General features: G+C 40.8%; 1 protein-coding gene across 4 annotated transcripts in view; it reads right to left on the reverse strand.

The window, feature by feature from the left end:
- The window catches only part of EIF4B (eukaryotic translation initiation factor 4B), a 31,842-nt gene extending 8,666 nt beyond the window's left edge, over positions 1 to 23,176 (reverse strand). For all 4 annotated transcript variants that reach the window (XM_077869932.1, XM_077869931.1, XM_077869930.1 and 1 more), the window contains exons 1-8: positions 23,019 to 23,176; positions 14,082 to 14,219; positions 12,919 to 13,127; positions 9,229 to 9,345; positions 7,413 to 7,467; positions 6,656 to 6,790; positions 2,520 to 2,657; positions 2,261 to 2,434 (exon numbers count right to left, since the gene is read on the reverse strand). In XM_077869932.1, the coding sequence (XP_077726058.1) occupies positions 2,261 to 2,434; positions 2,520 to 2,657; positions 6,656 to 6,790; positions 7,413 to 7,467; positions 9,229 to 9,345; positions 12,919 to 13,127; positions 14,082 to 14,219; positions 23,019 to 23,031 (979 nt within the window). In that variant the 5' untranslated portion in view covers positions 23,032 to 23,176. The remainder of the gene's footprint in view (positions 1 to 2,260; positions 2,435 to 2,519; positions 2,658 to 6,655; positions 6,791 to 7,412; positions 7,468 to 9,228; positions 9,346 to 12,918; positions 13,128 to 14,081; positions 14,220 to 23,018) is intronic.
- Positions 23,177 to 23,271: the final 95 nt, after the last annotated feature.

Genomic DNA, 23,271 nt, shown 5'->3' on the forward strand with positions numbered 1-23,271 from the left:
ACCCAAGACCCTGAGATCAAGAGGTGCACGCTCCACCAACTGAGCCAGCCAGGAACTTATGCCAGATCCAGTTTTATTATGTGTAACTTTGCGAAGGGCCCATTAGCCCTTTTAAAGGGTAAAACTGGGGATCAGAAAGAGTAACTATTTAAGCCATACACCTAACACCTGGAGGTCCAAAGGATGAAATCTGCTATTATCAAAAGAACTCTACATTCCTCCCACTATAGTAACATTCTTTTCTTTCTCCTCTAATAATTTCCATTTTTTTTTTTACCTATTCAATGAGCTCCTATATTTCAGATACTGTGCTAAGGCCAGGAATATGACAGTTGGGTAGTTTTTAGTTTCTGCTGAAAGGAGCCCAATTTAGTGGCAGGATCAGAATAAAAAAAAGAATACAGTATGCTAAGCTCTACAAAACAGATTTAACCACAAAGAAGTTCTTAGACTGTGACTGTGTCTGGGGAAGCCTGTGAAGGTTTCAAAGTGGTAACTCCTGAAAGTCTAGAAAACTGAGCAAGCACCTAATGCCAGACAGCACTAAAGAGATAAACTGTAGGTAGAATAGTGAGGACTCACATATGTCAGGGGTCAGACAAAAGGCTGTCTTTGGGCAGCCTGGGTGGCTCAGCGGTTTAGCGCCACCTTCAGCCCAGGGTGTGACCCTGGAGACCTGGGATCGAGTCCTGCGTCAGGCTCCCCACAGAGAGCCTGCTTCTCCCTCTGCCTGTGTCTCTGCCTCTCTCTTTCTCTGTATCTCTCCTGAATAAATAAAATCTTAAACAAAACAAAACAAAACCCCAAAAGGCTACCTTTCAGGCCACGGAGAGACTAGGAACAGAATAATCTAATTAGCCATTGTTCCAAAAAGTTTGGGCCAGTGTGAAGATGGAAGGAGGAAGGGAAATTTGTTAGTAATGTGGATATAGCAATGAAGAATAAACAATGGCAGTGACTCTGGAAATAAGGGCAGATCTTAAGAGGGAACCCGGGGCAAGATCACTGGAAAAAAAAAAGATGAGGGATGCAGTTACCAAGGGAGGCAAGAATGGTTTGAGAGAGGAAAAGGTCGTAAGTCCAGGAGACTCGAAGCCCACACCCAGGCCTCCACTTTTCTCTCTAGTAAATTGGAAATGAGAATCTTATCTATACCAGATAGAATTCTTAAGACTGTATAATACCTGTGAGAACACTCAGCTCACTTGTGGTGCAGAGTAAATGCTCAGCGTTAGTATTTCTAAGTTGCACACATTGAAATAGAGGAAGTAGTTAACAGCAATGCTTTTAAGAATGAACTGAAAGTTTTGTTTGGGAAAAAAAAAAAGGCACTTGGCACACAGTCAGCACTAACATGGGGGGATGTTAAAAGGCCAGGCAAGCTGTCTAAAAATAATTGAAGAGAAAAACTCTGGGCCAGACATCTTACTTTTTTGATGACATTAATGAAGTCAGAACATGAATCTTGGCCATTTACCGATACTTTTTGAGAGATCATTTTAGGGGCCTGACATCTCACCATTAGTTAATGAGTATCAATTACTTGTGGTGCCAAAGCACTGAAATCATCATTGCTTGGTTTTTAACTCTGCTGTGCCTAGGAGACTGTGGCAAATGTTTTCCTTTGGCCCATTTGTATATTCAATAAATTTTAAGTGAAAAATCTCTAAGCTAAAGCAACTTAGAAAAACCAGACTTGGGCAGCCCCGATGGCTCAGTGGTTTGGCGCCACCTTCAGCCCAGGGTATGATCCTAGAGACCCTGGATCGAGTCCCGCATTGGGCTCCCTGCGTGGAGCCTGCTTCTCCCTCTGCCTGTGTCTCTGCCTCTCCCTCTCTGTGTCTGCCATGAATAAGTAAATAAAATCTTAAAACAAAACAAAACAAAAAAAAAGACTTTGCTCTATTTCCTCAGTGCTCCTCCTGCTTTACTCTGTGCCACACCTTTTACAACGTGTAAATTCATCCTGTTTCAAAACCCACTTAAGGGGGCGCTGGGTGGCTCAACAGGTTACATGTCTGCCTTTGGCTTGGGTCGTGATCTCAGGGTCCTGGGATTGAGCCCCATATCGGGCTCCTCGCTCGGTGGAGAGCCTGCTTCTCCCTCTCCCTCTGCCTGTGCTCTGTCAAATGAATAAAATCTTCAAAAACACCCCCCTCCTCCCAAAAACTCCACTTAAGGGGTTTGAGACATAACCGGTAATTTTCCAATCAGCTTCTTCAGTGGTCTGCTCTGTTAGTAAGCAAAAGAAAATGATTACCTCTATCATCACGCCTATAGTCATCCCGAGAGTAATCATCTCTGGAGCTCCAGGACCGATCGTCTCGCCTGTCGTATCTGTCTTCATAGCGGTCCCCGCCTCCTCTGTAGTCGTCATCCCTTCGGTATCCACTACCAAATGCTCTTCTGCCACTGCCTATCCTGGAATCGTAGCCTGTAAATATATCCCCAATTATGATCATCACACCAGAGGAAGAAAGGCAAGAAAGCAATTTCACGTAGTTGTGCTTTGTAATGACCTCTGTCATAGTCTCGGCTGCCTCGGTCATCATAGCGATCCCGGCCTCCATATCGGTCCATATCTCGGCGTGGACCATCACGATACCCATCCCGATATCCATCACGGTATCGGTCTGAATCGTAACGGTCTCGATACTCTAGAGAGAAAACAGACAAGGTAATGTCATTCCTTTTCCCTTGACACCATTAACAGAAAGAAGCATGATAGCCCATGAAGTCAATTTGCTTTCGTGACTTGACAGTCACTGCTATGTTGTTTTTATAAAAAAATAAACCCCTTTAAATTCAAAGTGCGAAAATGTGCACTGAATTGTTTTCTTGGTATTTGATTTAAAAAATTTTCTCCGATGGTTCAATAAACACTGCTAAGCTAATAATTTAAGAGTTAAAGAAAAAAATCTCTAAGTATCTCATAATGAATTTTGAGCATTAAAGACTGAAATACACTAGAAAAAAATATAATTGGAATCTCTATTTTTTATTCATTCTAAAGAACTAATCAAAGGCCACTTAACAAAGTTTAGCATTGGAAAACACACAAACCCAAATCAGAGACAAACAAAATGAGAAAAATATGTATGACATAGGACAGTGGATTAATTGGCTATTACTTAAAGAACAGAAACTAATTTTATTTATTTATTCACGAGAGACAGAGAGAGAGAGAGAGAGAGAGAGGGAGGGAGGGGGGAGGGACACAGGCAGAGGGAGAAGCAGGCTCCATGCAGGAAGCCCGACGTGGGACTCGATCCTGGGTCTCCAGGATCACACCCTGGGCTGAAGGTGGCACTAAAACGCCGAGGTACCTGGGCTGCCCCAGAAACTAAAATTAACAGGACATCTCCCACCACCAAAATGGCAAAGATTTTAAAATAAAAAATACTTTCAGTGTTGGTAAAATTTAGGGGAATAAGTCAATTCCTTTGCTGGTGCGGAGTCTAAAACAGCACAACCACTCTGAAAGTTGCTTCACAACTATACACTAAGAGCTTTAAAATCATGTGTACCCTGTGGGCCAACAATTCAATTTCTAGGAATTTATCCTGAGAAAATAACTGGACATATTAAAAAGACATGTACAAGGAGGCTCACTGCAATGCTGTTTATTTTATATGTTTTTAAAGATTTTATTTATTTGAGAGAGAGAGGGAGGAGAGAGAAAGAGAGAGAGAGCACAAGTGGCAGGGAGAGGGAGGAGCAGAGAGCAGGACAAGGCACTCAACCCCAAGATCCTGAGATCATGACCTGAACCAAAGGCAAGATGCTTAACTGACTGAGCCACCCAGGTGCCCCTACAATGCTGTTTTTAAAATTCAGGCTATCGAGTTCACAAGCTATGGGTTAAATAAATCAGTGGCATCTATACAAAGCAACTGTTAAAAATGGAATGAAAAATTATTTACTGTATATGTGTTCACAACACTTGAGAATTGTATTTTACACACATATACAAATATCAGGATCACAGGTGCCAAAATGCCAGAAATTAGTATAAAAGAATGTTGTAGAGCTCAGGGGCAAACTACATGGTGTAAGGCATTTATAAAAGGAGGCAGGGGCTACTTAGCTTTGGCTAGCCTGCCAGATGTTCCAATTTTCTGGAAAAGCTGGGAATCCCCATTTTTATATGAAAAACCTCAATTTTAATACAAAAACAAACTTAACATTTTTGCACTTAATTTATGCATGCAGATCAATCAACGAGTTTATTTTTAAGACAATGTTTGAATTTTTGAAACATCAGTTTGTCTACATTCCCTGCTAGTTTAAATTTGTAAGTTAAAGGATATGCTAATGTTGGTAAACCATTATACACAGAAGAGAATCTAAAACAGAATTCATGAAAAAAAAAATCAACCTTGTGTTTATTTTGGAATATATATCTGATCTCTAGAGAGGCAAATGAACTCTATGTATACTTAATTTTGCTTAATTAAAATGATAATAATCTTGCCCTCACTAAAACAGTTGGCCAGGAAACATACAAGTGTTTGCCGAGATTTTACAATAGCGTTTAGTACAACTACCCACCCCCTGCCGCCATGTCTCTTATGGGCCCAATGCATGAACAGGAGTCTGTAACGTCTTGGAAGGGCTGACTTCTGGGCCATCAACTAGTCTCACAAACTTGAGAACTTTGGGTAATTACAGCACCTTCCCTTTCTTATTATTCACCCCGCTTGCTCTAAGTTCAAGGTCATAAGTGAAAAAGTAGTCATGTCCCTTGATTCAAAACAAGACCCTTGGTTAGACTGCTCTTTCTTTTAAGAGCCATTTCTTCCCATTAACAACCTCTTGCATAAATGTTAAAGTAAAATACCCCAGGGAGTTCTTCCCAAAGCTTTGCCTGGTCACAAAGTCTTGATCAAAGTCAGATATAAACTTGATTCTTTCTTCCTTCCCAGACATCTTATTAGGCTAGGGAGGACTCTATATTCAAAAATGCGAATTCTCTCCCTTATTGCTTCCTCAATTTTATTTGGTACAGAACTCACAAGATGTCTCACCGAATTAAAATGCTTATGAACTGAGATTGTCCTACTTCTTTTTACTTATCTCAAACAGGAAAATACAGAAGCAATTACACCAGACTTCTGTAACTGTACTTAGGTTTAGGAGATGTCAATAATTTTTTTTTTTAAAGATTTTATTTATTTATTCATGAGAGACCCAGAGAGAGAGAGAGAGAGAGAAGCAGAGAGAGACACAGATAGAGGGAGAAGCAGGCTCCATGCAGGGAGCCTGACGCGGGACTTGATCCTGGGTCTCCAGGATCACACTCTGGGCTGCAGGCGGTACTAAACCACTGCGCCACCAGGGCTGCCCAGAGATGCCAATAATTTGCCGTGTTTACTTCAGTTTTTTTAGTAGGATTACAAACATAGCTAAAGGGCTCCCTTCTACTCTCACTCACAGTCATGAAGGTTACCATGCATACATTTTTGGGACTTATGTATTAACACTGTATGACAGTTTTTTCAAATTTTTACACAATTTTCTCTTACCCTCTCAATGTTAGATTTTGAATTTTATCTGGATCATTATCTGTATGTTACATTATATGGACAAACCACTATCTCATCGTTTCTTCACTGAAGTAGAGTTCTTTCTTCATGTATTTCAATAAAGTTGCCTGGTTTTCCCCATAAAAGTTTTGGTTATCTTCTGTTGTACTTCAGCAGTATATGTTGATTCACAGCAGAAAGTTGTTGATTCACTCCAACTCTTACCCCATAACATTCTCTATTTTCTTTTCTCTAAATTAGTTATTTGAGCACTGTTTTTTCTCCTTAGTATAAAGAACGTCCAATGAGGATAGAATTTTTGTCTGTTTTGTTCACCACTATATCCTGAGCTTAGAACACTATCTAGCACATGGTAGACCCTTATTTTTGAAGAGAATGAATTTAGTTATTTTAAAAGATACCTTAAAAAATTCCATTTTTGACTGTTGGTCATGCAACTAACTTTTGTATGTTTTTAACCCAGCAATCTTGCTGACCTTTCGTTAGTGCCTTACTTTACAAGATTTTTTTTTTTTTAAAGTTTTTATTTATTCATGAGACACACATAGAGAGAGAGAAAGAGAGAGCGAGGCAGACATAGGCAGAGGGAGAAGCAGGCCCCATGCAGGGAGCCTGATGCGGGACTCCATCCTGGGAAGCAGGATCACGCTCTGAGCCAAAGGCAGACGGCTGTTGGGTTTCTTTGTAAACAATTGTTCTTACGTTATTTTAGTATTATTTTGGGTAGGGTACAAAGGGAGAGAATCTTAAGCAGACTCCATGTCCAGCCCAGGGACCCACACAAGGCTCGATCTCATGACCCTGAGATCATGACCTGAGCTGAAATCAGGAGTTGGACACTTAACTGACTGAGCCACCCAGGCGCCCCCTAAACAACTGTTTCTCCAAAGAGAAAAATCTCCCATCTATTGCCTAGTAAGTTTTTTTTTAATTTAAATTTATCAAATTCTTCTTCTGTATCTATCAATTCTTTTGGATATTCTAAAATTTTTCTGTGTCTACTGCTCCCTCCCTTTCCGCTAATGTGATCACTTACATTCATACACTTGTCCTATTACAAAACAGTCCCCAGAACACAGAAGAAACCCACTTGATAAAAATAAACTTACTGTCTCCAAAGCTATCATCACCTCTCCTAGGTGGGTAGTCATCGAAGCTGTCTGTGGCAGGACGCGCCCTCCAGTCTGTATCTGTTTTGTCAGAATCCCGATTTCTATCTCGGCCAAAGGAACGATCATCCCTGTCTGTAGATATATAAATTTAAAAAACACAAGTTAGCACACAAAATCTTCTGCCCGGTATTTCTCATATGTTCAGACCCCTCCTCCAATACACTGGATTTCCTCCTCATGTTTCAGCACCACCATGAAAGCTGCCCCAAGTCCGGTAAGTGCATCTTCAACTGAACCGAGTAATTCATTTCCTCACATGGTCTAATGCTTATTGGTCTCTTTTTGTGTACAGGCTAGGAGCCCCTGAAGTATAAACGAATCAGCCCCTCTGGTGCTCCTAGGTACACCTAATCTATTACATATTAAATGTTCTACTAGATCAATCAGTTTCTCCAACTCAATCAATACTAGTGTTTTTCTGTGGGAAGCGGTCTGTCCTATGCACATCCTATGATCAACCCCTGTATTTTTGCCCAGTAGGGGTCAGCAGTACTCCTCAGTTCTGAAAACCCAAACTGTCTCCACACATCGACAAATGTCCACTGTGGGGCAAAATCATCTTAGTTGAGAACTAGTGTTCCAGTTTCAAGCAGGCCTATGCTCTCCACTTCTATTAAAAACTTCTGAGAAGAGGTACTTCTGCTTTGTCATCCTAGGACCAAAACAAAACAAAGATTTCTATCAGCTTTCTTACCTTTATCCTGTGCTTGATCAGCAACGTCCACTCGAATTCTCCTGTTACCTAGAGACTGAGAGCATAGGACCACATTAACCAACCTTTTGCCCCATTATGCACAAATCCCATGAGTGACCTTGAACGTCTGGGCATAGCAGAAGCACTGGGGGAAGGAAGATAAAGGAAAAACACTGTAATCTAGCCAACACTCCAATTTGTTGGCTAAAGAATCCTTTATAAAGACTTGAAAACTGAAATAACCCCTTAGAATTAACAAATTTAAGTTGGGCTTATATCAACGTCACAACAACCATCTTACTATTTTTATAAAGTTGTATTCCACAATATTAGCCTTTTAACTATCAAAGGCAATTTATCAAGTGTGGCAACTAGCTAAAATAAAAGGCATATTTGGGTTCAGAGCAATTATTCACTCAGACATTTGCAGAGTCCCTACTATGCACCAGCAAAAGCGCAGTAAGTATGATATGTATTATCTCCAGTTCTTTCACTCAGTATTACCTTTGGATTAATCAGTTCCTCCAGGACACCCTCTGACTTCCCTTTCCCACATCATTACTTATACACTTTGAACCCAATTAATTCTACTGCTGATTTTTCCTCATTTCACAGTAGAATCTACAGTTGAAGAAGGATAACAGTGAATTTTAGTTGAAAACACCTAGGATTATGTTAAATATCACCATGATGAAATCTCTAGAAACAAAGGAACTCCTAAGTCTGGACCATGACAGCATTTTACATAATAATAATACAGCAAATTTCAAACAATAAAACCATATGGTATTCTTTCCCTTATCTAGACTGAGAAGTTAAAAATTAGTCATGTTAATAAAACCTAAAAATGATCTGAGAAGAAAAACTTTGGAGCATCTTTAAGCTTTTCATATATTTAATTTTGACATTTCCTTCAGATTACCATGGTTGTACTTAATTATGAGACAGGAGGAGTATTTTAAGAGGTATTGATTTAAATTGTGTCAAATGAAGAGAGAAAAAGGGTGTCCTTTTCCTTCCCAGATATAATTAGTTTGTTTTTTAGTCACTAGAAGTTTAAAAAAAAAAAATGCAGGTCCTATACTAGAAATTTCTATTACTAATAGGTAACTAACTAAATGCTTCAATATCCTGCTTGGACTATTTTAAGGATCACTGCATGACACAAATCACTCAAACTGTCATTAGAGTTAGATTTAATCCTCATAGCCCCGAATGTATTAACAGCTCAATCTCCTTTTCCTACTAAATCTCTAGTGTGTCTGGACAGAAAAACATCTCTGGGCAATGTTAAAAAGCAGAAGCACTAAATGTTTACTGTCATTTTCCTGAGAGATTCCCTATTACAAATGACATCCCAATGAGAAACGTTTCCAAACTCTCTTAAAATTATCAAAAACACCATTAACTTCCTTAAAAACCATATAATGCCTTTAACACTAAAATGATTAACACAACTTTTCTATTTCCTTTGATCTGGTAAGATTATTTTGAAAGAGCAAAGCCCTAAGAGCGGAGACAAAGCTGCGAATGAATGAATGAATGAACGAGAGCTTTTATTAAAGACTTGGTGTGGTGGGTTTCTTCCATTATTTTCCACCTAAGTTACCTCCCTGAGTTACTGGAGCCTGTTGAACTTGCCTGAGGAAAATGAGACTTGCTAGATGTTGAATATTAACTGTTACACCGTGCTTTTTTGGGTAGATATTATGAAATACTTTGAAATAGCTAGTGACCCAACCAAAAACATATTGATAAACATAAGATTGGTTAGCTCCCACCCCTCAAACTCCCCACCTTATTTTCTTTCTTTTACCTCTTCGTTGAGGCTCAGGGCACTGAGCAAAGAATCCAGGTCCTCAAACTCAGCGTAACCAAAACCTTTCAACCTCTCTGGATTGCTGGGTTCACGTGGTAAACGCACTGCACTGATCTGAAGGAGTAAAGAAACATTCCCAATTAAGTGTTCTTGTCCATCTGTCTCTTTCCCCCCTAACCACTGCATATGCAGTGAATTTCTCTAAAGAACACACAAGAGGGATCCCTAGGTGCCGCAGCGGTTTGGCACCTGCCTTTGGCCTAGGGCGCGATCCTGGAGACCCAGAATCAAATCCCACATCCGGTTCCCGGTGCATGGAGCCAGCTTCTCCCTCTGCCTGTGTCTCTGCCTCTCTCTCTCTGTGACTATCATAAAAAAAAAAAAAAAAAAAAAAAAAATAGAACACACAAGAACTGGGGTGCCTGGGTGGCTCAGAGTAAGTGTCTGACTCTTATTCTCTGCTCAGGTCTTGATCTCAGGGTCTTGAGTTCAAGCCCCACAGTGGGCTCCATGCTGGGTCTGGAGCCTATTTAAAATAACAACAACAAAAAACTCAAACCACAAGAACCTGATTGTCTCCAGAAGAGAAAGCAGTGCAAAGAGATAGAAGAAAGACTTCACTCTATGCCACTAAACCTTCCCGATCTGATTATGAATTTAACCCTTAAAAATATCCCCCAAAATAAAAAAAAAAACCCAAACATGAGTTCAGGGTAGTCTCTGAGTCCCTGACTTTTGCCTCATTTTACAAGTCTAGTTTTTAGATATTTTTCAATAAAGAGCAACTGCCCATTCCACAGTTTATCTCTTTACGCTTATATTGTACTTGGTTTTAATATGTATATTTCTATCTCAGAAATTTGACTCCATTTTTGCCATAGTTTTCTAAATAGTGTATTTTTTTTGGAGACCTTACCTGAGAAATGTTAGTCAATTCATATATTAACCAATTTTTTACTGAATCAAACACTGTATTGTAAAATCCCCACAAACCCTACCTCCTGTTAATTCTAAGATAGCAAACTATTGCATTTTTACTCTTAAAGTACAGGAAAAATTTATACTAACCTGATTTTGAGGTTACCTTGTGTTTTCTAATTGTAGGTTTGCAGGATTCCCTCTTTTCAATTTTCATAAAACTTTCCGTGGCACTAATTTGTATTTGTTATTTACAACAAGGTACATACTACTCTTCATTTCCAAATATTTTAAACTATTTTTGGCCAGCTTTTTGAGGGCTTCCACATGTTTTCTTACCCATTTACTTCATTTCTTTGGTATTTTGCATGTATTCAAATTATATTCTTCTACATCACTGATTTGATAATTTATTCTGACTCCCAACATACAGATTTTGTTATAGCCTCTTTAAATTCTAGTTTAAGAAAAAAAAATCTAATTTAACTCAACTCTTGAAGATAGCAGGAAAAGGAACAAAATATAAAAGGTAGAAGTAGCTCCAAAAGGAACAAAATATAAAAGGTAGAAGTAGCTCCAAATACAGTTCTAGAGCATTAACAGTGAAAAGCTCTGAATAGGCCAGAGGTTATTTAACACTCTATAGAAGAGGCCAAGAAAGTGAAATAAAAAACAGGTCAGCCTTCTAATTGTACTACCTATTTGTACAGAGAGGAAGATTTATAGGTGGCAGTCAAAAATATAATCACACTGTGGGGGTGCCTGGCTGGCTCAGTCAGTAGAGCATGAGACTTTATTTTTTAAGATTTTCCTTATTTTAGGGGATCCCTGGGTGGCTCAGCAGTTGAGCACCTGCCTTCAGCCGAGGGTGTGACCCGGGGTCCCGGAATTGAGTTCCATGTAGGGCTCCCTGCACGGAGCTTGCTTTTCTGCCTCTCTCTGGGTCTCTCATGAATAAATAAATAATATCTTAAAAAAAAAAAAAGATTTTACTTATTTTAGAAAGAGAGAGAATGAACACATGAGCCAGGGCAGAGGGGAGAGAATTCTCAAGCAGACTTCCCGCTGAGTGTGGAGCCTGAGGCAGGGCTCAATCCTACGACCCAGCTGAAACCAAGTTGGATGCTCAACCAACTGAACCAACCTAGGCCCCTGAGCATGCGAATCTTGATCTCAGGGCTGGGAGTTCAATTTGGTGCAGAGATTACTTAAAAATAAAATCTTAAATCATACCAGAAAATCCAGCCATAAAAGCTAGTAGCCCATGCAGAGAACAGGATCTCAGAAGGGAGTCAATAAACAAAGTAAAAGTGGAGGAGAGAGTAGATCTTTAGAGGAAATGCACTTTTTAAAAGAAAAAGTAAAGTCTATCCCCAGCACGGGGCTTGAACTCACCACCCTGAGATCAAGAGTCACATGCTCTACAGACCGAGCCAGCTAGGCGCCCCAAGGAAATGTATTTTTTAATGCGTTGCCATTGGCAAAGACCCTGGAGAAAAACTCGAGAACTGGAAATTGTGACTCATTCTGATTTTTGAAATCCTAAATATCTTTTTTTTTTTTTTTTAAGATTTATTTATTTACTCATAAGATACACGCACAGAGAGAGGCAGAGAGAGAAGCAGGCTCCATGCAGGGAGCCTGATGTGAGACTCAACTCCAGGACTCCGGGATCGCACCCTGAGCTAAAGGCAGACGCTCAACCAACTAAGCCACTCAGGCGCCCCACCTTTCTTTCTTTTTTTAAAAAGATTTTCTTTTTTTAAGTAATCTCTATAACCAATGCAGGGCTTGAACTTACAATCTTGAGATCAAGAGTCATATGGTCTACTGACTGAGCCAGCCAGGGGTCCTAAGTATTTTTAAATCAAAGTTTGAAAAAAAGAGCTTCTCCTAAGCACTTGTATATTCACTTTTCAATCATTCTGAAATCTTCTAGATCAGCATTCCAAACATCCTCCCTTAAGCTTTTTAAGCATGCCTATAAACAGTGTGAATTGCACTATATGTGGCATCAAGCTCACAGAAACTTATTTTTTTTTAAAGATTTTATTTCTTTATCTGACATGGAAAAAGAGAACATGTGAGCTCATGTGCACAAAAGCAAGGGGAACGACAGGCAGAGGGAGGAGAAGCAGGCTCCCCACTGAGCAAGGAGCCCAACATGGAGCTCAATCCAGGACCCTGGGATCACGACCTGAGCCGAAGAAAGATGCATAACTGACTGAGCCACCCAGGCGCCAAGAACCTTTAATAATTTTAGCACATTCTTGCTAATGTAAATTATGTATCTTCTCAGTTAAAGGTATTCATATATAAAACTAAGAAGTGATTTTGATATAAGCCTGAGTGTCATTAACAGAATGACTGAGTTCAGAGAAACTTTGAATCTTACAACATAACTGGTCTATTTTTTTAAAGTAATCTGTATACCCAATGTGGGGCTCAGATTCATGACCTGAGATCAAGAGTAGGCTCCACTGACTGAGCCAGCCAGGTGCTCCTGGGTATATCACTTTGAAGATTCTTAATGAGAAGAGGTGTAGGTTTTTGAGAGATTTTTTTCTGCATCACTAAGGCTCAAGACTATCTGACTGGTGTGGGATGAGAACATTCTCAGAGTGCCTAAACACCACTTCATCAATTATATACCCATTTCTTCCAAGTCTAGAGACAGCCTCAGAACCTTTCCCAGCTTAGAAATTCAGACTGTCACTACCAATATGCTAGTCTCCATATGCAGTTACTTCCTTAAACCTTTACACTTACATTTAATCCTCTAAAGAATTCCTTAATGGAATCTTCTGTGACATCATAGGGCAGGTTCCCTAGAAAAGCAGTATAGGGTGGCGATTTTGGAAGACGGCTCCGGTCGATATTGGGTTCCCGAGCAGCCCGTGGAGCAGTGGGCAGGATGGAACGGTCAATTGGAGGTGCCCTATACACGTCATCGTCATTACTGTGCCAAGTGGTTGAAACTAGGATAGAAAAGTAAACAGAAGAAATTAGAGAAAATTTCCCTTACTGCTGTTGTAGGATGAGGACCCATGGTAAATGCCAAGGATTAAATAAGCTACATAGAGAAAGTGCTTCTGAAATGTCAGAACCAGGTTAACAATGCAACCAGTATTCACTATCTCTTGGTTTCTAAGTATTTTGAGGCCTTTGAAGGCCTAGGCTTTTGTTGACAATATTATTGTAACTCTTTTTCCTTATGCAGCAAAGAAAAAGAAACAACTATTAATGGAATGTTACTATGAGCCAGGTATTATATATTCATTATATCCCATCTTATCTTTTTAATAATCCTGTGAGGTTGTTTCATTTCTACAGAAAAGGAAACTCAGATGTCAGGGAGATTCAATAACTTGATCAAGTTTACAAAGATGGCAGAGCAGGAGATGATAATCCTAGTACAGGCAGAACTCAAACCCGGGTCCCTCTCAGTCCAGATGTATTTAAACACTGCTGACAACTCTCATATTCCTAACTTTTTGGGTGGACAAAGTGTTTTCTTTGTGGTTTATCCTCCTCTTAAAAATGAAACAAAACACAACTCAATTCCATCCCGTTCCTCAGATCATTTTGTTTACCCCTGACTTCATAAAAATAGCTCCCAGAAAAAATTATTTCTTGGTTCTGAAATATAAACAGCTTGCAGATTACATTGTGATATCAGGACGTCATAGAATTTTAGTAGTCTAGTCTTCAACTTTGCAAATAAAATAATACTACCCTGAGAAAAATCTGTTCAGCCCCTAGTCATAAACTCTTAAAAGCCTAAACCTTAAATTCTATACATAAAACTTATGGTTCTACAAAATGAGTAGGTTCTTTTCAGAATACAAGTGTGAACTATTACTATGGAATGGGTTTGGCCTTGAAAAGAATGAAAACTCCAAGCACTGTGGGAAATAAAAAAAAAAAATTACCATCTCCTTCCAGGTCGTCTGTTTCATCAGCCCAGCTGACTGGTTTGGGGACATAGGTGCTTCCTCCCCCAGTCCCTCCATCCTCAGCCAGAAAGTCTGTTAGGGAGATAGTTTTCCCCTTCTTATTCTTCTTTTTTGCTGTTTTAAAAAAGCAAAAAGAAAGATCGTTTATCATTTCCTTGGGTATTTAAAGAGTGGTACAGTGCACTACTGTTAAAGCAACATGAAGAGCCACCAAAAGACAAGACGGCATACTATACAGATATAAATGAGGACAAAGCACGATACACTGGCATATGGCAAGAAAACTCAGTGAAAACTGCCAAAATGAATTTGCTTATGTATGAGGGGTCTAGAAAGTTTCAGCATTAAGACAGGTGGGATCAACCTTTTATTTCTACTATATTCACTCACATATCATTGGAAAATTTTAATTTAGTAACTACTTGTGTTTATGACAGGCGACTAGGGATCCCTGGATGGCTCAGCGGTTCAGCGTCTGCCTTCGGCCCAGGGCATGATCCCCGAGTTCTGGGATCGAGTCCCACATCGGGCTCCCTGCATGGAGCCTGCTTCTCCCTCTGCCTGTGTCTCTGCCTCTCTCTCTCTCTCATGAATAAATAAAATCTTAAAAAAAAAAGACAAAAACAAAGACAAAAAAAAAAAAAAAAAAAAAAAGACAGGTAACTACATTCACTGCTCCTGATATACAAAGAACTAAAACAAAGCTCCTACCCCTAAGAACATACTCATTTTGGCATTTATATGGATTGTTTGATACTTGTAAAATGACCACATGAGGTAGGAATCATTACTATCAATTTACAAAAAAGAAAACTAACCCTCAGAGAGGTTAAATGACTATCCTACAGATACAGAGATATTAGATAGCAGAGCTAGAATTAAACCCAGGGTTTTGGATACCAAATCTAGACCTCTTCCCACAGGAGCCTCAGCCTCTAAGAGCTTGCTATTAGTTCTATGGAAGGAGGGGCAGGGGTTACCATAACCATGGTAAAGTGTATTACTCACTGTCATTTGAAAGTGTTCACAATGTAAGACTCTACAGAGCTGGATTTCTCTGCCTGCTGGGAAAAAAAAATTCCTCACCTACCCTAACACTACACAGATGAGACAGGGTACTAAGGGGAAAGCATAAGTAACCCCTAAGAACTAACACATTCAAATGTTTTCTGTGGTTATGAAATCTTTACACATTTCCAAGTGGCTCTTTTTAGTGGACTGATCTCAGGACTGATTGATCTCTTTAACTATCTCTCAGGACTTTTTCTGAGATGGCACCAGTCAGCAGCTACTGCAGAAGAGCCAAAAGGACTGAAATCCTAAAATTGGCTCCTGAAAGCAGCCCCTACATGATAAGAAAAAAGCAAGCAGCTTTGTTCTAACAAAGACCAGTTTTGTGGCTTTTATAATCATGAGTTCCTCCTCCATGTTCCAATTCTCATCTCATTTTCAATCCAAGAAGACTAAGAATTTGTAACATGATGCAACCATTTGTTTAACCAAAGGATGCTCTCTCATCTGGCACCTTTCTTTTAAAAAACCCAACTTTCAGGGAGCTCCTGGGTGGCTCAGTTGGTTAAGTGGCTGACTCTTGGTTTCTGCTCAGGTCGTGATCTCAAGGTGTGATCTCAAGGTGGTGGGATAGAACCTGAGGCTTGGGTCTTTGTGTTCTGCAGTCAGCAAGGATTCTTTCCCTCTGTCCCCACCTCAACAAACAAACAAACAAACAAACAAACCCACCCAACTTTCAGGAAATAAATGTGACCTGCTTGCTATGAATGTTATGAACAGACTTCTGGACATACTAAGAACCTGAGGCATTATGGTCTCAATGTGCCAACCAGATGAACTCGGCTGCAATAATACTGAGGGAAAATAGTGTTGGATGTAGTTTCCATGATTCTTCCAAGTGACTTAATACCAATCCTGCTTTAAAAGCATCATTTCTGGGCAGCCTGGGTGGCTCAGCGGTTTAGCGCCACCTTCAGCCCAGGGTGTGATCCTGGAGACCCGGGATTGGATCCAGTCCCTGCATGGAGCCTGCTTCTCCCTCTGCCTGTGTCTCTGCCTCTCTCTCTCTGGGTCTCTCTCATGAATAAATAAAATCTTTAAAAAAAAGTTAAAAAAATAAAAGCATCATTTCTGATTAACCAAATTATATTTTGGATCTATTCTATGCTATGAAAGAAAGCAGTTATCCAGAATTTGGGTCCTGTAGCCATGAATTTTGCACACCTGGTTTATATGCAAAGGCCTGGGAAAAATTTATTAAGCAAATGTGAACAAGATATAAAGCCTGCCTCTGAAGTAGAATGTTCACATTGTACATGCTTATTTTCATCCTTTCCACATCCTCTAATTCAAAAAGTGTTGGGGACTAATATGATCCTAGAAAGCCTTACTCTCTTGGGCTTAACCTAGTACCATCAGCTAATACCCAATTATTGATCTGCCTGGTCACTGGGGAAATAAATATAAAACTGGTGGTCAGTCCATGAGGTCAAGTTCAACATAAAAACAATAATAATTTATTAAAGCACCCCTGTCCCCCTTGTTCTATATACATATCTAATATCAAAACAGCAGAATCTAGAATTAACCTGTCTTTGGTCTGACTTTGGCTTCTACCAACTTTCTAGATCAGGGTTTCTCAACTTTTATCTCTTGATTTTTTTTAACCCCCTCTCCCCAACTCTTGACCAACAAATCCCCCTTTCCTTTTATGTTATTGAGAATTTCAAAATAATAAACACCGTAACTTAAAAAAAAAAAAATTAGAGCACTGTTTGGTTCAGAGTATCTTTTTAAACCATACATCTCCCTCTTCTGATTCTGTTGCTGTCCCCTCCAAAAACTTCTGGCTGAGAAATCACTGGATGATGGGCAGTCTTCATTTAAAGACAAGATAAAATTCTTTCACAGGATCTGTAACTTATGTTCATTTAAATCTAGCAGCAGCACTGACTTAGTACAAATATAAACAGATTTAAAGGAACTAACCAGCCCTTAGAAAGTAAAATCAGTAAACTAAAGTGGGTGCTAGTGTTTTTTCCATTCTATTTCACTCCAATAACTGAGAAACGATGATGTTATCTAAATCCTCCATGCCCTTATCTCCTCCAATATCTATCTAGGCCCATTACATGCTTAGGATTTCAAGTCTTCTCTGGATAATCACTTGCCATGTGATCAAACTGGTCCAACTCTTAATTTCTTTAAATCTGATGTGAACTGGTGAAAAAGTTAAACCAACTACCTCATGTAAGAAACAGTAAGTGTCTCAATTATTTAAGGCCAGACCCACACAGACTAAGGGAAAACACACACACCTTAGAAATTTTACTAAATCCTGTCTGCTGACTTAATCATGACTGCAATTTACTGAACAAGTACCAGGTACTTCTGAAGCTCTTTATATACTTGTACAGGTTAAACAAAAGACCTTAAAAGATAGCATTAAAAACCTTTCAGTCTAGCAGACAAAACGTCTGAGTCCTTAATAAACAGGGTTTCCTACAACAGATATAAAAATAAATACAGGGCACCTCGGGTGGCTCAGAGGTTTAGCGCCGTCTTCAGCCCAGGGCCTGATCCTGGAGACCTGGGATGGAGCCCGCTTCTCCCTGCCTGTGACTCTGTCTCTCTCTATGAATAAATAAATAATATCTTAAAACAAAACAACTAACCAGCTTAACTCTTATTTAGAATTTCTCAACTTCTGCACCACTGGGTAATTCTAGGCTGGGTAATTCTTTGTTGTGGGGGGCTGTCCAGTGCATTGTAGGATGTTTAACAGCATCTCCAGCCTCTGCTCATCAGAGGCTAGTATCAAAAACCCCACCCTGCTGTCACAACCAAAAATGCCTTCAGACACTGTAAATGACTCCTCGACGGGTGAGACAAAATTGTCTCCTGGTTGAGAAACACTGGTTTAAGTGGTGGCTTCACATCAATAAATAAAGGACAAACAAAAGGAGATGCTAGCCCTGTATAAAACACACTACTAGAAGTGACTGCAATACTGAGTCTTCAGGATTATCAGGCTGCTGTATGTAAAATATAGGATTCCTTTAGTTTTCTCAGAATGTTTTCCTTTTACCACTGCATTGTATTAGCAACAAAGGCAGCAAATGTCAGATACTGAAGTGACAAAGTCTATTGACTGGCTGCTAGATCTTAATTTCAAAAGGACATCTTAAAGCACTATAAGCAATAAAGCTTATTTGTTGTACAACGCAGCTGTACTTCTCTATCTTTAGCTATTATTTCTTATTTAGGAAGAATTCACAAAGTCCGAACATTCACGTGAGGCTCTGTCAAAACTTACATTCCTTAATTTTAGATCTTGTCAGACTAAATCCCACTTATTTTATAGGGTTATCAATTCTTCTGAATGTTAGTATCTACAGGCTAAGAAGTCAGAAAATGTCATAAAAATGACTTGTCTTGTATGGACAAGATTACAGCAGCGTTATTCATAATAGGAAAAAAACGGGAAACAACTCAAATTCCCATCAAACAATGAATGAATAAGTTAAATGTAAATATTCATACAACAGATTTTACAATAAAAAAGAATGAGTACCCATACATCCCACAATGTTATAAACCCTGAAAATATGCTAAATGAAAAAAGCTAGTAACAAAAGTCTCCACGTTGTATGATTTCATTTTTATGTTTAGAAATAGATAAATACAAAAAAAAAAAAAAAAAAGAATAGGTAAATACAAATAAACAGATTGGGGGCTGGTGGTGGAAGAAATGACTTCTAATACGGCAAGGCATTTCTTTCTGGAAAGTGAATCTTGCCAAATCTTGCAGAATTAAAAACGAATAATGATCAACAAATGTTCCCTTAAAGAAACAATACCGTATAAATGCAAATCAGTCCACCTATACTAGAGTGCCTAGAACTAAATTAATTATGCTGCTGTTTAAAGCCAAGCCATGAGGTTTCATACAATGTAATATCATAATGTCCACAGGCCTCACCTTACTGCACTACAGTTGAGCACAGTAGAGAATAAAAACCAAGTAAGAGTAAGCTGCACCACCTTGACCTCACCAATTCAGTTACATGACTCAACTTCTTCATACTGACAGTGGGAGGAAAATGCCATACTGCCTTCCCCTTACCTTTCCACACTCAATATGGTTGTTGATGTAAAAACACAAATTGACTTTGGTGTGTGCACTTAAGTATACACACATATAATTAATTAGAAATATGCACTTAATTTTTAAAAAACAATACTCCGAGGTTAATTCTTTCCCCCATCTTCATAAAAAGTGAATACATTCTAAGATGCTATGAGACTAGTATGAACAAAGTGGTAGGATATACTGTCAAGCCATACACATATGGTATGTAAATTTGAACTTAAAAAGCTGTTTAAAAAAGATATATATATATTTTAAAGACTTTATTTTTATTTTAGAGAGTGTGTGCACGAGTCAGTGAGTAGGGAGGGGAGTGGAGAGGGAGAGGATCTCAAGCTGACTCAGTGCTCTCATGACCCTGAGATCAAGACCTGAGCAGAAATCAAGAGTCAGATGCTTTAACCAAGCCACCCAGGCACCCCTAAAAGTATACATATATATATTTTTAAGAACTACATAGAAACACTATGTTTTACTTTGACACTCTCCTTGTATCTGCATTTAAATTTTCATACAGTTTAGTTTTGGCTTTCTGAATCTGGGTATCCTACTCCCAGAATAACATATGGTAGAGAATGGAATTAAAAAATAGTAATATAGGTAGCCCTTGCTTTTTTTTTTTTTAAGTATTTATTTATTCATGAGACACAGAGAGAGACAGAGAGAGAGAGGCGCAGAGACACAGGGAGAGAGAGAAGCAGGCTCCATGCAGGGAAGGGAACCCGATGCGGGACGGATCCCCAGCCCTTGCTTTTCAAAAGGCTGCATTATGCCATTTTGCTTTTATGAAAGACTTACATCATTACCTGTTTTCCCTAACTGAAAGAAACCTAGAGAGAATCTTTGCTCTTACCAAAACAAAAAAACAGCATCAGGTGTTTGTTTTGCTATTAAGCCATAATGCAGGCAGCACACACTTTCAACAGTGTGCCACGTTCAAGCTCATTCCCCCAGAATTATACTCAACATCAAACTACCAAAACTTTGAACTGTCTGTGAACATCTGTGCTTTATCTTGTTAGCAAGATACACCCCAAGGTACCAGGAATGCTCCAAAAAATTTCCCTAAAAACTAATGGTCATCGCTTCTTTGCTTTATGCCATTCCAGTTTACAAAATGCTCTACCCCTGGAGAGCAGGGGAAACCTGTATGTGAACAGCATATAATGAAACTATGTTACTCTTTAAGGAAAAGCACTGTATGTAAACAACTATTCTATCCCTGTGAAAATAATTAAACAAGATGACGTTTTCAAGTGCTATACAAGTGAAAGGCCTTCTGTCTTCTGTGCATACAACCACTATTTCCAATTTGAAAGCATTTGTCTCAAGTAAGGAGAGCAGTTCAATAGTCCGTTTTGGGACACTTTTGGTTCTTGAAAATCGAAGGGTCAACTGGATACTGGTATTGCTGCAAAGAATTTTTTGGTCTCATTTACAAGGGGCCTGTGAAGTTCTATCATATCAAGGGTATTTTCACTGAGAAAATATAAGACATATTTTCAACAAGACATTGAGCATCATCAAGAAGTATATTGAAAATACACCAAGAATTTTAGTCTCATTAACATGGCTGTATCTGGTAATATTGGCCACTCAACAAAACCAATGAGACTGGAAAGGATGCAAAGTGGGAAAAGTCTGATAAATACCAAATTCCCCAAGGGCAGACTGTCAGATGTAACCTCGTACTCAAGATACTGTTTCTTACACATACTACAAAGCTAAGAAGATTTATGGAACCCAAGTAAAGAGATGAGGGGCTCAAAAAGGGGGTAAACGTGGAAGAACAGAAGTGGACACCAAGCAAATCCCTTTAGTCTAGATTTCGCTCAGTTCTGTAAAATGCAGGGCACAGACTGCCAACGTGTCTTCCACCCCTAAAAAAGCCACGTTTTAGTGAAAAACGAATTATGGGCTTTTCACTAAATTATGGCACCAAGCCGTCAAGATGGCAAATCCAGGCCAAATAAGTACTCTAATTCAGATAAAGTTTTTGGGTAGATCCCCAAAATACGATCACATGGAAGCCAACTTTGTAATTTCCAAGTTGATAATGGAGGACAGTCAGGAGTCTCCAAGATTTTGACCTTGCTCTGCTACCTGCAGCCATGTGACCTTGAACAATTTAATCTTTCTCTGCTGGAGATACCACCATCTGCCCACGTTATCTAACAGAGGATCAAATGAGAACATACATACACAAGAGTGCCTGGTCAACTGTCAGGTGCTACACAAATGAAAAGTATTATAATATTCAAGCGCACCTCAATTCCCTCAACATTTTCCAAAAACATACCTAATTCTTAGTGTCCTAGGTTGACAAAGAAAATCAATTAAAAAAAATTATTTATTCATGAGAGAGAGAGAGAAAGGGGCAGAGACACACGCAGAGGGAGGAGCAGGCTCCATGCAGGGACCCCGATGTGGGACTCATCCAGGAACCCGGGGTCACGCCCTGGGGCCAAAGGTGACGCTCAACCACTGAGCCACCCGGGGAATCCCCAGAAAATCCATTTCTAATGAGAAATGAGTATCTTAGGGATAGCAAGCAATGTTTTGCAGAACCCATGATCATGCCAGAGAAATAAATTATCATCCCCCAAACTAAAGCGAATGCTGAAAATATCCCAAAACCCATCGCCAAGTCCTTGAGAAATGCAGACTTGCAGGACACTGACTGATACTCCCTACTCCAAAGTCCTCTAAAATAAACAAACAAAAAAACAAAACAAAACAAAAAAACCCCAACTGTATCCACTAATATTTTAAAAGCACTCCCCAGTAGTTAAAAAAAAAAAAAAGAAAAAAGAAAAAAGAAAGAAAAGAGAAAGAAAAGCTGACTTCTACTATCGGACCTATCAAAATATACCAAAAATGGAAGCTGTCAAGGGATCTGATCTTGTTCACCCCCCCCTTTTTGTGTGTGTGTGTGTGTGTGTGTGGTCCCTCCCCGGCACCTAGAACATGCCTGGCTTGCTTTCTGATCAGTAAAGGCGTACTGATTAAGGAAGAGGGAAAAAGAAAAAGAAAAAGAAAAAAAAAAAGGCCTCCAGACCATCTGGGTCTCCATCCTCGCTCGCGCTGCTCCGACACGTGGGCGCACCGCACCGGGCTCCCCACCCCCACCCCCGCGACGTCCACCCTCGGGGAGCAGCGGGCAGCGGGCCGCACCGGGCGACAGGAGCGCAGCGAGCGCAAGGGCAGGCGGGAGGCAGAGCAAGGCCCGCGCCCCCGCCGCGCCCCCGGCCCCGCCGCGCCCCCGCCGCGCCCCAGGCCCGCGCCCCTCGCCCGGCCTACCGCGCACGCGCGCCGCGCCCTCCCCGCCGCGTTCTAACCGCCCCCCCGCCCCCACCCCACCCCCACCCCGCCCGCCGCGGCCTCGCGCCTCGCACACGTCGCCCGCCGTGCGCCCGCCCGCGCGCCAACCGCCCACGAGGAGGCCCCCGCCTCCCGCAGAGCCTCCTCCCCGCGCCCCGTCGCTCGGGCCAAGCCGGAGGCCGGCGTTCCTCCCCGCTCCAACCTCGCGCTGACGGGGTGAAAAGGGTGTGAGGGGGAGGGGAAGGACGCCGTCCCCTCCCCCCCGACATCCCGAGGCGATAACCTCACGTGGCCGAGCCGCCAGCCCGCCGCAGCCCCGCAGTCCGAAGGAGAGCGCTGCCGCCCGCCCCCCGATTCCGGGGAGCCCGCGGATCAGGCTCGGAGGGCGGCGAACGAGCCTGGTCCTCGGCCGCGCTCGGCCGCTCACTCACCTGAGGCCGCCATGTTGGGAGAGGGAGAGAGAACGCAAAGGACCCGGATGAGGCGATCACGTGATTATAGCGGGAGCGTCGGGCTAGGAGAGGCGAAGCTGGGAGGGGGAGGGGGCGGGGCGGCGCCGCTCTGGGTTCGTAAAGCAGCGCGAGGAGGCGGCGCGGCGTCCGACGGGAAGGCCTGCGCGACATGTGGCCAAAGGGGTGGGGCCTGGGCTGTCGCGAAGTCCCTCTCGCTTTACGCAGGGCTCCG

The sequence above is a fragment of the Canis aureus genome, chromosome 25 (genome assembly GCF_053574225.1).
Source record: "Canis aureus isolate CA01 chromosome 25, VMU_Caureus_v.1.0, whole genome shotgun sequence".
NCBI classification, from domain to species: Eukaryota; Metazoa; Chordata; class Mammalia; order Carnivora; family Canidae; genus Canis; species Canis aureus.